Source organism: Ranitomeya imitator, chromosome 5 (genome assembly GCF_032444005.1).
Source record: "Ranitomeya imitator isolate aRanImi1 chromosome 5, aRanImi1.pri, whole genome shotgun sequence".
NCBI lineage: Eukaryota > Metazoa > Chordata > Amphibia > Anura > Dendrobatidae > Ranitomeya > Ranitomeya imitator.
The window spans coordinates 15105744-15120438 of NC_091286.1; the positions used below are offsets into that span (position 1 = coordinate 15105744).

At 51.9% G+C, this 14695-nt stretch overlaps 1 protein-coding gene across 1 annotated transcript; it reads left to right on the forward strand.

The window, feature by feature from the left end:
• Positions 1–5060: 5060 nt before the first annotated feature.
• Positions 5061–10537, forward strand: LOC138681085 (uncharacterized). The gene is made up of 2 exons (XM_069768327.1): positions 5061–5753; positions 9429–10537. The coding sequence occupies exons 1-2, from the start codon at positions 5124–5126 to the stop codon at positions 9462–9464; spliced, it is 666 nt and encodes a 221-aa protein (XP_069624428.1). The 5' UTR covers positions 5061–5123; the 3' UTR covers positions 9465–10537.
• The last annotated feature ends 4158 nt before the right edge of the window (positions 10538–14695 follow it).

The window sequence follows — 14695 nt, forward strand, 5'->3', positions numbered from 1 at the left end:
TGTCATAATGGTTGCCATGGCGATGATGATGTCATAAAGGTTGCCTCGACCAATCAGCGACGGGCACAGTCTGCCGCAAATTCTAGAATCATCATTGTCCATATATTACAGGGACATGCATATTCTAGAATACCCGATGCGTTAGAATCGGGCCACAATCTAGTTCTTGATAACCAGCCTTGCTGAAGCTGACAGCTGAGGGTTGCAGCCGCCAGCTGTGAGTTTTGCCTGGCTGGCTTTGGAAAATATGGAAAAACTCAGGATGTTTTTTAATTTATTTATTTATAGCGCAAGCTGCTGGTGAGGAATACTCCCATCAGCCGCTCCTGCTGTCACTGTTATTACCGGCAGAAGGTGTAGGCTGATGGAAGTAATAGTCCCATCAGCTGCCGCCTGCTGTCATTATTCTCACTTGAATACAACTCTCTTCATTCTCCCCTGCTCACGCTGATCGCTAACAGAGCAGAGGAGAATGATGAGAGCAGTATTCTGTACCCGGCGCCGGGGAACAGGGCTTACTGTAGCGCATTTTCCCTAGCGCCGATGCGTGTCTCATGGATGACACTCATGTGCGTCATCCAAGTGCACGTGTGCGGGACGTTTTGCGGCCCGTGCTAACGGTATAAGATGGACATGTCAGCGTGTTTTCCCCACAGACACATGGTCCGTGGAAACACACGGACGTGCACAGACCCATTTACTGGAATAAGTTTATGAGTGTTAGTGTCTCTGGTTCGTGTGAAAACTGTCACCACACATACCAGAGACATTTACATGTAAAAGAGCCTCAAGAATGTGCTAGCTGCAAGCAGGAGCTTAGACACCACCATCACTGGCAGCAGCCATGCAGGCACTAGTATTACCAAACACAGATCATAATTGTTCTCTTTGACCCTGGTGTATTAGCGGGAAGGAAGCCAAAGGCATTATCACATATACATGGCACATCAGTCAGGATGATGTTACCTCTGACAGCGACACTGACAGTTTGAGTCAGTGTTCTGCAAACATCTGTCTGAGTGATCACATGAACTGTGTTTTAGTTTACGAAAAACATAAAACATCTGCCAATGCAATGTGTTATCAGATGGGTTGTTGGTTATTGCCAGATTACCATCCATTTCCAGGGTTCTTTAGTGAGGTGACATTATTAAGACTGGGATTGTGTTAAAGAACTTAAAAATGGCTGAATATGGTGCTAGGAGTCCAGAGTTTTTTGTATTTTTTTAGGTCAATTTACATCTTTTTAGTATTGTGATTTTCAGCAAATCAATTCGCTACTAACCATATATCCACTCAGCAGTAGTGATGAACGAACCCCAGGTAGTTCGGGCCCGGCAGATTCGGCCAACCATTTTTTGAAATGTTCAGTTTCGGGTACCAGAACAGTACCCCAACCCAGACCCCATTCAGATGAGTTGGGGGGCCAAAACATCCATTGTTTGCCACGCTGTCATATGCATGATAGCACGGCAAACACTGCCTCTGATCGGTGGTAAGATTATCACCAGCAGTCAGAGAGCAGCAGTTTCCATGCTGTCAGATGACAGAGTAAGCCAGCAGCTGTGACTGGCTGTAAAAAGCTAACCTCTGTTCACAGGCGTCAGCTGATGAGTACTACTCCCATCAGCCAGCACCTGTGCTATGAATAGATAATTTTTAAAAAATGACGTGGGGTCTTTCTATTTTTGATAATGAGCATGGCAAAACTGACAGATGTGGGATGTATTCTTCAGCTGTCAGCTTTATCATGGCTGATTATCAAGAATAGAGGGATTCCCATGCCGTTTTTGAAAAATATTTAAAATAATAATAAAAAAAAAACAGTGGGGTTCCCCCCCCATTTTTGACAACCGGACAAGCTAAAGCAGACAGCTGGGAGCTATTATTCTCAAGATGATATGGGGCCTTGGATATTGGTACCCTCCAGCCTAAAAAGAACAGCCCGCTGCTGTTCCAAAAAAGGCGCATCTATTCTGGCGCTTTGCCTGGCGCTCCCCACTTGCCCTGTAGCGATGGCAAGTGGGGTTCATATTTGTGGGCTTGATGTCACCTTTGTATTTTTAAGTGACATCAAGCCCAGCAGTTATTAATGGAGAGGTGTCTGTAGGACGGCTATCTATTACTAACCCCATGGTCATATTATCAATAAAAAAAACACCAAGAATAAAGTAATTTATTTGAAATAAAAATGCACACCATTTAACAAATTTATTTAAATATAACAAACACAGTTACACTCACCTAACACCGATTCCATTGAAGCTCTGCTCCCCTGTAAAAAACTGAATACAATAAACAACAAAACTACTTACCCAATGCCCATTCCATTGAAGCCCTGGTCTCCTGTAAAAAAAAATGATAGTTATAACTGAGGATGATTGATCAGTGTAATATTTGAGGAGGGTCACTTGGCAGTAAAAATTTCAGCAATTCGAGAGCATTACTCAGCGGTAATAACTGTAATATTTGGAGAGAATCGATCATCAGTTTTGTTCGTGACAAAGTAGAGTTTTACATGCTGTCAGTGAGTTCATATTGTCATTGAATTGATACATTTCCCAGAGGTCATTTACCCTGTAGAATCATTGCTTCTTCTTCTTCCCATGCAAGTATCTATAGGGTACATCTCCATCATTTCGCATCATTTGTTTTAGCTGAGTGGAAATCTAATTATGTTCTGTATTTCTTGCCTCCTGCACTTTCCGCCGCCGCCTGAACTTTCTCCTCTTCCGAGTTACATTTGAGCGAGGGACGTTTCAATTTGTAGAGGTCACAGCAGGAGGTCGGAAAGTAATCACATAAACTGCGCTTCTTATTATTTGCTGTCCCCGTGCCGCTTCGTGCAGGTGAGCAGCCACACCAGGCCTGGTGGATATGTGTTTCGGTTCGTTACAATCGGCTGATCATTTCTTACATGTAATAAACATAAATACATAAAACGACCGTGCGGCATGAAGAGCAGTCGAATATCACAAATAATCAATGCTTCTCATTGTCATTTAGAAATGTTAAGTATATATGTAACTGGATACTGGGCCCGATGTCTTGTTCTTTAAATAAAAAAAAAATCTACAGGAAGCTCGCCCCAAACTAAAAACACGCTTCAGCTTCATTGGCACTTTTTTTTTCTGATTTGATAAATTACATAATTATTGCAGCTTGCAGTCTCCTCCGGGAGAAGCTAAAATTATACGGCCACCACTAGGAGGATCTTATTGCATATTAGTTTATTCAGCCACCACTAAGGGGAGCTCACTGCATACGGATTTATATAGGAATCACTAGAGGGAGCACAGTGCACGTGGAACTATACAGCTCTGCTCCATGGAGCTCACTGAATATGGATTTATATAGGAATCACTAGAGGGAGCACAGTGCACGTGGAACTATACAGCTCCGCTCCATGGAGCTCACTGCATACGGATTTATATAGGAATCACTAGAGGGAGCACAGTGCACGTGGAACTATACAGCTCCGCTCCATGGAGCTCACTGCATATGGATTTATATAGGAATCACTAGAGGGAGCACAGTGCACGTGGAACTATACAGCTCCGCTCCATGGAGCTCACTGCATACGGATTTATATAGGAATCACTAGAGGGAGCACAGTGCACGTGGAACTATACAGCTCCGCTCCATGGAGCTCACTGCATATGGATTTATATAGGAATCACTAGAGGGAGCACAGTGCACGTGGAACTATACAGCTCTGCTCCATGGAGCTCACTGCATATGGATTTATATAGGAATCACTAGAGGGAGCACAGTGCACGTGGAACTATACAGCTCTGCTCCATGGAGCTCACTGCATATGGATTTATATAGGAATCACTAGAGGGAGCACAGTGCACGTGGAACTATACAGCTCCGCTCCATGGAGCTCACTGCATACGGATTTATATAGGAATCACTAGAGGGAGCACAGTGCACGTGGAACTATACAGCTCCGCTCCATGGAGCTCACTGCATACGGATTTATATAGGAATCACTAGAGGGAGCACAGTGCACGTGGAACTATACAGCTCCGCTCCATGGAGCTCACTGCATACGGATTTATATAGGAATCACTAGAGGGAGCACAGTGCACGTGGAACTATACAGCTCCGCTCCATGGAGCTCACTGCATACGGATTTATATAGGAATCACTAGAGGGAGCACAGTGCACGTGGAACTATACAGCTCCGCTCCATGGAGCTCACTGCATACGGATTTATATAGGAATCACTAGAGGGAGCACAGTGCACGTGGAACTATACAGCTCCGCTCCATGGAGCTCACTGAATATGGATTTATAAAGCCACTTTTAAGAGGATGAATGCAGGTTTAGACAGCCACCACTTGGGAGAGCTCAATGCATATGAATTTATTAGGCTAACCTTAAACGGAGTAAAGTGCAATTTAAATTTTACAGCTCACTACATACAGATTTATAAAGCCACCAATACAGGGAACTAAGCGCGGGTTGAATTATACAGCCATTACTTTACGGAACTCATTGCATATGGGTTTGTACAGCCACCACTAGTGGGAGCTCACTATATACAGATTTATACAGCCACCATTAGAGGGATCTCACTACATACAGATGTATACAGCCACCACTAGAGAGATCTCACTGCATATAGATTTATATATTCATCACTAGTGGGAGCTCACTACATACATATTTATAAAGCCACCACTAGAGAGAGCTCACTACATACAGGTTATACAGCCACCACTAGGAGGAGCTCACTACATACAGATTTATACAGTCACCACTAGGAGGAGCTCACTGCATACAGATTTATACAGTCACCACTAGGGGGAGCTCACTACATACAGATTTATACAGCCACCACTAGGGGGAGCTCACTACATACAGATTTATACAGTCACCACTAGAGGGAGCTCACTACATACAGATTTATACAGTCACCACTAGGGGGAGCTCACTACATACAGATTTATACAGTCACCACTAGAGGGAGCTCACTACATACAGATTTATACAGCCGCCACTAGGAGCTTGTAGTGTGTGGAGGAAGGTGCTGTTTTGTGTGCTCCAGGAGAGTAACCAGTTTTTCACTCAGGAATCCCCCCCTCTCTGACCCAGGAAAGAGAGGGGTGTATTGGATGGACTGTGGGGCTGAGTCCCCGTCTCCCACCCCTCGGTCTAAGCCGGCGAGGGGTGGGAGCTCATCGCTACCGGCAAAGAGGGTCACCAGATCCGGCAAGGCCCAGAACATGGTGGAGCCCAGGAAGACCCAGGAGGGCTGCAAAGCCCCTAAGGCTGAGGCGAGGGCCACTGCGGTGCCTCCTCCCGGAGGTGAGCGGAGTACTCGCAGAGGTGCAGCGGCGCCGGTGCCGAAGGATTGGGGCGCTAGGGCCGCACGGGAGCCGGTTGACAGCTATGCCTCCCGCGTCCATGCGTACCTCAGCGAGCATGAGGAGGCTGGGAAGACCCTCAGGAGACTCCGGGAGGAGATGAAGGAGGTGAGGCAAGCTGCAAGCAGAGCCTCCCGCACAGAGAAGTCTGCCCTAACAGCCAGGATATCCAGCCTGGGGATATGCATTGAGGGCATGGAAGCCCGGAGAGCGGCGATATTAAACAACAGCGGGCCCTTCCGGGAAAAGCTGGAGAATGACGACCGATTCCACAACATGGCTGCTGCAAAGGAGCCAGAGGGGTCTCGGCGTCCGACCCAGGTGGAGGAGGTGGACCATGAGGAGATGGAGGAGGCACCGTACCCACCTGGGGGCTTGGTAAGTGATCTCCAGGCCACACACAGCGGGATAGATCCAGTGCAGGTCCCACTCCCATCAGACCATAGTATTTCAGAGGATGATGGGGGTGATGCGGATGATAGCAGCAGCGATAACAGCAGCAGTGGGGGTTGCCTCGTCTTGCAGCAGATCCGTCAGCTAGAGTCCCCAGTAAATTATGCCCACCTGAAGTTTGGGGATGAGGTCTGCGGGGACGAGGCAACCGGGAGGGGGAAAAAGAAAAGAAAAAAAAAGGAAGAAAACATCAGAGGAGAGGTTGGTGTTTGTCCCCCTTCCTGGGACCCCCCGATCCCGCTGTGTGGAGCCCGCTACCCACCCCGGCCCGGGACCTGCAGTGGGTCCGGTGCGAGGGAGCGGGGAGAGTACAAGTCATATGGCGCAGGTCGCCGTCACTGCTGGCGGTAGCAGAGGGGGCGAGAGTGGGCATGCGGCTGCAAAGCCGGACAGTGTGCATGGTCTGGAGAGTGGCCCTGTGGCGGGCAGTAATAAAACCTGTGGAGGTGTCCAGGCCCGATCCTCTGTGGAAACGGGGGACGGCCTGGCGCCTGCTGCACCCGCTGACGCTCGGGGGGTAGGGGCTGTGGGTACCTTGCCGGTGGTCACCGCTCCCCGCAGTGTTGGCGGTGCGCTGTCAGCCGGGGCCGCATCATCGGCGGTGTGTGCTGTGGTGTCGGGGTCCCCCACATGCAGATCCAATGCTGGGTCAAAATCCGGGACCCCGGCACCGGTTATCATCTCGGGTGCAGCTGTAATGGCTGCGGTAATGCAGGTCCGGACGGCATCCTCGCCGAAGAAAGTCGCACCGCCGGGGTCCTCTGCATGTGTGTCACCTGTATCTGTGGGGGACCCGGCGGTGAAGTGCACACAGGAGCGTGGAGATGGTCTGCAGGAGAGGCTGGAGCAACAGTCTGCAGCTGCCAGCACATGCTCTGCTGAAAAGCAGGGTGTGGTAATCAAACCCTGCAGTATTGATCTTAAAGGGGCAGCTGCACTGCAAACAGCAACAACCCCAGCAGAAAGCAGAAAAAAAAATACAAAAAAAAATGTAAATAAGGATGGAAGTGGTGCAAGTGGTGTGACTAGTGTGTGATAATGGTGAAGGGTCAGGTGTTGGAAGGGCAGTTTCTGCTGGAGGTATGGTTGGTGTGAATGGTGCCAGCGTGGGGACTTCTAATGAAAATGGTGAGGCTGAGGTAAGTGAGGTGGAGATGGTTGACTGTGAGGTTGAGGGTTCAGGGAATATAGGGGCTGGTCCATCGTCCCCATCACCTGCAGCAGCCATTAGTTATGCGGCTGCTGCCGCTGGGGTTCCACAGGGGTCTTCCTCATCTCCGGACCCAGGGAATGAAGCTTTTCGCCGCCGTTTCCTGGAGGCCCTCAAAAAAGGGGAGCAGACGATCAATGTAGAGGGAAGAGAGGTGGCGTTGTCCTACTGGCTAGATAAGTTTGGTCTAGCTGCCTTCCAAGAGAAAAGGGGGGGGGGGGGAGACCGTGTGGTCCCTCCCGACAGCCGGGCAGGGGGTCTCCAGGAGAAATGTGGTTCGTCTTCGCTGGAGGGGCGATGAAGCGTGTCCATCCAGGACAAATGTGGTGAAGCTCCTCATGAAGATGGACTTCAGGGCTATTGACATCTTTGCTCTGATACATCCTTTTGGGACCTCCACCTTTGATATCAGCTTTGTTCGGCCGGAGGGCTTGGAGCTCTTTTGGTCGAATTATGAGCTGGTAAAAGAGGAGCCCGGCTGGCGAGGTTTCGCCGTGGAAGCAATTTCTCGCCAAAGTGGGCCGAAGAAAGTGACCGTTTTAACATGTAATGAGTCTCTTTCTGGCGTTGACATAATGACCTGGTTGAGTCGGTACGGCGAGGTTGTGGAGGTCCCGAAGAAGAACCGGGACGATTTTGGTATCTGGTCAGGGGGCTGGACCTTCATGGTAAAGTTGAAGCGTTCAGGGGGCACTGTCACCCACATCCCTTCCTCGGCTTTTCTGGGAAGGGATCGGATTCTGGTCTTCTACCAGGGGCAGCCGAAGGTATGCCACAGGTGCGGTGATCCTCCCCACTTCAGCGCGGGCTGCAAGGTGCAGAAATGTGCCTTGTGTGGCGAGGTAGGTCACCTTGCCGCATCCTGTGGTGTCATTCGATGTCACCTGTGTGGTGATCTAGGTCACCCGTTCAGCCGCTGCCCTCGTTCCTTCTCTAATGCCATGGCCAGCCGGGCGGAGGGGAGCCGTGAGGAAGTTCCTGGCGGTGCAACTTCTGCAGAGATGAGGAATGGCAGGGCTAGGGGCCCCTCTTACCAGCGGAGGCAGGCAAGGCGTCAGGAGGGCAGGGGGCAGGAGGAGCCTCGGGAAACTGGGGTAATGGCTGCCCCCTCCTCCGAGGCGACAGCCCATGTCACTGAGGCCCCGGGGGAGGAAGCGGTGAATGAGGAGATCAGACGGGTGAAGAATGAGGAAGCGGCTGATCTCTCAGATGCCTCTCAATATGAAAGTTTTGATGAGGATGGAGGGGAACAGCCAAAAGAAATGGGTGACAAGGGTACCAAGAGTGCCAAGAGTGCCAAAAGTAAAAAAAAGAAGAAAAAAGGTGGAAAATCTTCTTCCCTGACCAAGGTGCCTAAGGAAGGTCCCACCAACTCCCCTCTGATCCCTCTCTCCAACCGGTTCCAAGCCCTTGACGATCCTGCTGAGACGGGAGTCGGGGGTGAGGTTCCGGAGGTAACATCGGGAGGGCCTTTGGGAGGCGGGGGAGTCCCTTCTCCGGGGGGTGTGTCTTCCTCGCGAGGTGGGGACGACCCTGGGTCCGGAGATGAGAAAGAGGTGGGAGGGATGGATACCTCTGTCTCTCTGAAAAGAAGAGGGGGGGCTTCATCGTCCGGAGACGAGCGGGCTAAGAAAAAGGGTGGGGTGAAGAAAAAGGCCATCTAACTCGATCACTCATGATGGCGGCACCCACCCCGTTGACTCTAGCGACCATTAATGTCGCTAGTATAAAGTCTGATGCGGCTAGATTTGCGGCCTTTGATTTTCTCACCCGATTTGAGGCTGAAATTTTGTTTTTGCAGGAGACCAGGCTTACGGATATGGGGGCCATACGCAAGGCGAAGAGCTAGTGGAGGTGCGTGTCTTCGTACTGGTCTCTTGCGGCCGAGCCGTGTAGCGGGGTGGCAGTCCTTTTTAAGACTGCATCGGTTGAATGCCGGAGAGTTATCGAGGTAGAAATGGGGAGGTGCCTGGTCTTAGACGTCTTCATGAGGGGACAGGAGCTTCGGCTCATTAACATCTATGGTCCGCAGTCAAAGTGGGACCGTAAATGTCTCTTCCTGAAGATTAAGCCCTATCTTTTTACCAGTCGGCAGGTGGTCTTTGGAGGTGACTTTAACACTGTCACAAGGCTTCGTGATAGGGGAGGCTCCATTGACCGGCTGGCTTATGATAGTAATACTCTTAATAGCATAGCTAGTGACGCTCGCCTGGTGGATGTCCACATCCGGCACACCCCAGGTCACTGTGGTTTCACCTTTCATAGAGGTAATTGTAGGTCTAGGATAGACAGGTTTTTTTTAAAGGAGGAAGCCATCTCTTCAGCAGTGTCCTTTGTTGAGGTGGAGTTCTCCGATCACTGTCTGATTTCTTTTTCTCTGAATGTTTCAGAAACCCCTCGGATGGGAAGGGGACTATGGAAGCTGAATTCGTCCCTCTTGGAAGAAGCAGAGATAAGACAATCCTTTGAGGACTTTCTTCAGAGCCAGGTACCGCTTTTGGATCTCTGTAGCGATAAGTCAGAGTGGTGGGAGATGTTCAAAGATCGGGTTGCGAGTTTCTTCCGCCAGCTCTCGAGCCTCAGGAGCCTGTGCAGGTACCGCCTGTGTCAGGAACTGAGGAGGAAACTCGAACATCTCGTCTCGGCTGGAGGTGACCGTGAGGAGATCTCCAGAGTGAAGTCTTTACTCAAGAGGTGTCAGTACGATAGGCACACATCTTTGGTTTTTGAGAGGGATTTCGGGAGGTACCGCTCGCCTGACCCCTACAGAAACTGTAAGATGTCAGTGAGTTGTAAGGTGGTGACAGGTTTGGTCGACGATACGGGTTCCCTGAAAAGATCCAAATCAGGGATCCTGGAGGTGATCAGATCTTTCTACTCACACCTCTTGGGGAAGAGGGATCTGGATAGGAACGTGATGTCGGCTTTCCTGGCCGAGGCCGTCCCTGAGCCAGGGGATGACCCCTCGCTTCACGTTTTGACAGAACCAATCAGGGAAGAGGAAGTGCGACTGGCCATTGATGGGCTTCGGCCTAAGAAATCGCCAGGTCCGGATGGCTTAACATCCGAGTTTTATAAGACCTTTAGGGACTCCTTGGTCCCTCTCTTGACTGAGGTGTTTAACGAGTGTCTCTCCTCGGGCGCTCTTTCCCAGTCGATGAGGCAGTCTGCCCTGATTATCCTGTCAAAGGGTAAGGACCCGTCCCGTATTGAGAATTGGCGTCCCATAGCGCTTCTCAATACGGACCGGAAGGTTCTGGCAAAGGTGCTGTTCAAACGGCTGGTGAAGTTTGCACCCCGGCTCCTTTCGGGGGCCCAGCACTGCTCTGTTCCAGGCCGCAGTACGTTTAGTGCTGTGCTCGGTGTCCGAGAGGCAGTGGAGCAGGGCAGGTCACTGGAAGGGGTACTTGCTGTCCTTAGACCAGGCGAAGGCTTTTGATCGGGTTAACCACGAGTACCTCTGGTCCGTCCTTCTGAGGTACGGTCTGCCTGGGGGGTTTGTAAATTGGCTAAAGATTTTGTACGCGGGGGCAGAGACTCTCCCGCTCGTGAATGGTTGGTCTGGCCGCCCTTTTGAGGTTGGGTCTGGGGTCCGCCAGGGCTGTCCATTGAGCCCGCTGTTATACGTGTTCGCGATAGATCCCCTTTTAAGGAGGATTGAGCGTGGGCCGTTGGCGGGAGTCAGGATGGACCAGGTGGCCCCGGAAGCCACTCTGAGGGTGGTAGCGTATGCCGATGACGTCTCCCTTTTCGTGTCCTCGGGTGAGGAGGCGGAGTGGGTCATGTCTGAGGTTGATCACTACTCGGAGGCTTCTGGGTCCAGAATTAATCAGGAAAAGTGTGAGAGTCTCTGGCTGGGAGGGGGAGACCCTAGTTTTGGTCTCCCGGACACTCTTCCAGAGCCCCAGGCATCGGCAAAAATCCTAGGCATCGAATTTGGCCCTGGGGACTACCCCCAGCAAAATTGGGAGGGCAGACTTAAGATCGCCGCCCAGAAGGTGGACCAATGGAAGGGTTGGTCTTTGACCCTGAGGGAAAGGGTTAGCCTGGTTAAGGGTTTTTTGCTACCCTTGTTAATATACCTGGGCAGCGTCTGCATGTTGCCAGAGCCGCTCTGGACACGGGTCTACAGCCTGTTTTTCCAGATGTTATGGGGAAATAGGCTGAACCTAGTCAAGCGGGAGGTCACATATCGCACAAGGAGACTAGGAGGGTTGGATATGGTCAACCCAGTGGTGTTTCTAATAAACACTTTTGTCAAGACTAACATCGCCAACCTCTGGTCAGAGAGGGCTCCTCCGTGGGTATTCTCCTGCAGGGGATGGCTTCGGCCCTTCTTCCAGGAATGGGAGACAGGAGGGCAAGTGAAGGACCTGCGCACACCGCACGGGCATCTCCCGGCTTACGCTACCCCGGTTCTGAAGGTGATCCGCCGGTGGGGTCTGGGAATGTGGGAGATCAGGACCATGTCGAGGAAATTCCTTGACAGGAGGGTTCTGTTGACCCATTTCCAGAAGCCTCTGGTGCTCAAAGATTGCCCAAGTCGGGATCTGGAGGGTGGGCTGAGGTTATTGAATTCTACACGGGTCCCCTTGAAGTTTTGGGACTTGGCTTGGCGCTGCTTCCATGGGAAACTGTACGTAAGGGACAACCTAAAGTGTAGGAACTCCGATGATCGGGGTTGTCCCCGTGAGGGGTGTTGCGACACGCTGGAAAGCATGGAGCACTTCCTCCTTCAGTGTCCTTTTAATACAGGGGTTTACAACAGGGTAGGTGCTTCCATAGGCTGGCCTCGGCTGGCACACCTTTCCTATGCGGAGTGGGCGTATGGGGCATTCGGATCCCTGGGTGGCCGAGATCGGGGCACTTTATTTCTAGTCAGTTTAGTCGTCAGGTTTTACACGTGGAACGCACGGTGCTTAGTGTCAACTCAGCAGAAAATCCTCCCCCGGGACGAGGTTGTTAGGAATATTCTGGGTGCCCTGGTGAAGGTGCGCTCTCTGGAGTATGACAGGCTAGGTGCAGCGAGGGCCTCTCTTCTCTGGAGAGGGTTCTCATTTAATGTACCTAGGGCTTAGATAAGCAGGTAAGTGATAGGGACAGGAGAAGGAGAAACAGGAGGAGCAGTGCCAGAGCCCTGGTCGTGCACAGAATTAGCCAATCACATTTACACAGCAGTCAGTGCTCGGCCGCCATCATTTATAGGGAGTCTGATGAACCTCAGATAATTTTGCAGTTTTAACATCATTTTCATCACATTTTCTTAGTTGCATTTTACACTAAGGGCCATTGTACATGAACAGCTTATAACCGCAGAGGATGGATTGTGCAGAGCCTAGTGCCACAGCAGGGACACGTGTTCTCTTTTGTTCACTGTATAATGGCATTATTTATAGGTACTCGCAGAGGTGCAGCGGCGCCGGTGCCGAAGGATTGGGGCGCTAGGGCCGCACGGGAGCCGGTTGACAGCTATGCCTCCCGCGTCCATGCGTACCTCAGCGAGCATGAGGAGGCTGGGAAGACCCTCAGGAGACTCCGGGAGGAGATGAAGGAGGTGAGGCAAGCTGCAAGCAGAGCCTCCCGCACAGAGAAGTCTGCCCTAACAGCCAGGATATCCAGCCTGGGGATATGCATTGAGGGCATGGAAGCCCGGAGAGCGGCGATATTAAACAACAGCGGGCCCTTCCGGGAAAAGCTGGAGAATGACGACCGATTCCACAACATGGCTGCTGCAAAGGAGCCAGAGGGGTCTCGGCGTCCGACCCAGGTGGAGGAGGTGGACCATGAGGAGATGGAGGAGGCACCGTACCCACCTGGGGGCTTGGTAAGTGATCTCCAGGCCACACACAGCGGGATAGATCCAGTGCAGGTCCCACTCCCATCAGACAATAGTATTTCAGAGGATGATGGGGGTGATGCGGATGACAGCAGCAGCGATAACAGCAGTAGTGGGGGTTGCCTCGTCTTGCAGCAGATCCGTCAGCTAGAGTCCCCAGTAAATTATGCCCACCTGAAGTTTGGGGATGAGGTCTGTGGGGACGAGGCAACCGGGAGGGGGAAAAAGAAAAGAAAAAAAAAGGAAGAAAACATCAGAGGAGAGGTTGGTGTTTGTCCCCCTTCCTGGGACCCCCCGATCCCGCTGTGTGGAGCCCGCTACCCACCCCGGCCCGGGACCTGCAGTGGGTCCGGTGCGAGGGAGCGGGGAGAGTACAAGTCATATGGCGCAGGTCGCCGTCTCTGCTGGCGGTAGCAGAGGGGGCGAGAGTGGGCATGCGGCTGCAAAGCCGGACAGTGTGCATGGTCTGGAGAGTGGCCCTGTGGCGGGCAGTAATAAAACCTGTGGAGGTGTCCAGGCCCGATCCTCTGTGGAAACGGGGGACGGCCTGGCGCCTGCTGCACCCGCTGACGCTCGGGGGGTAGGGGCTGTGGGTACCTTGCCGGTGGTCACCGCTCCCCGCAGTGTTGGCGGTGCGCTGTCAGCCGGGGCCGCATCATCGGCGGTGTGTGCTGTGGTGTCGGGGTCCCCCACATGCAGATCCGATGCTGGGTCAAAATCCGGGACCCCGGCACCGGTTATCATCTCGGGTGCAGCTGTAATGGCTGCGGTAATGCAGGTCCGGACGGCATCCTCGCCGAAGAAAGTCGCACCGCCGGGGTCCTCTGCATGTGTGTCACCTGTATCTGTGGGGGACCCGGCGGTGAAGTGCACACAGGAGCGTGGAGATGGTCTGCAGGAGAGGCTGGAGCAACAGTCTGCAGCTGCCAGCACATGCTCTGCTGAAAAGCAGGGTGTGGTAATCAAACCCTGCAGTATTGATCTTAAAGGGGCAGCTGCACTGCAAACAGCAACAACCCCAGCAGAAAGCAGAAAAAAAAATACAAAAAAAAATGTAAATAAGAATGGAAGTGGTGCAAGTGGTGTGACTAGTGTGTGTGATAATGGTGAAGGGTCAGGTGTTGGAAGGGCAGTTTCTGCTGGAGGTATGGTTGGTGTGAATGGTGCCAGCGTGGGGACTTCTAATGAAAATGGTGAGGCTGAGGTAAGTGAGGTGGAGATGGTTGACTGTGAGGTTGAGGGTTCAGGGAATATAGGGGCTGGTCCATCGTCCCCATCACCTGCAGCAGCCATTAGTTATGCGGCTGCTGCCGCTGGGGTTCCACAGGGGTCTTCCTCATCTCCGGACCCAGGGAATGAAGCTTTTCGCCGCCGTTTCCTGGAGGCCCTCAAAAAAGGGGAGCAGACGATCAATGTAGAGGGAAGAGAGGTGGCGTTGTCCTACTGGCTAGATAAGTTTGGTCTAGCTGCCTTCCAAGAGAAAAGGGGGGGGGAGACCGTGTGGTCCCTCCCGACAGCCGGGCAGGGGGTCTCCAGGAGAAATGTGGTTCGTCTTCGCTGGAGGGGCGATGAAGCGTGTCCATCCAGGACAAATGTGGTGAAGCTCCTCATGAAGATGGACTTCAGGGCTATTGACATCTTTGCTCTGATACATCCTTTTGGGACCTCCACCTTTGATATCAGCTTTGTTCGGCCGGAGGGCTTGGAGCTCTTTTGGTCGAATTATGAGCTGGTAAAAGAGGAGCCCGGCTGGCGAGGTTTCGCCGTGGAAGCAATTTCTCGCCAAAGTGGGCCGAAGAAAGTGACCGTTTTAACATGTAA

Bases quoted from the DNA above. Each gene is read 5' to 3' on its own strand.
- LOC138681085 (XM_069768327.1), top strand. From the start codon at position 5,124: ATGGACTGTGGGGCTGAGTCCCCGTCTCCCACCCCTCGGTCTAAGCCG. The intron at 5,754-9,428 runs GTAAGTGATCTC...TGAATGTTTCAG, and splicing joins CGTACCCACCTGGGGGCTTG to AAACCCCTCGGATGGGAAGG.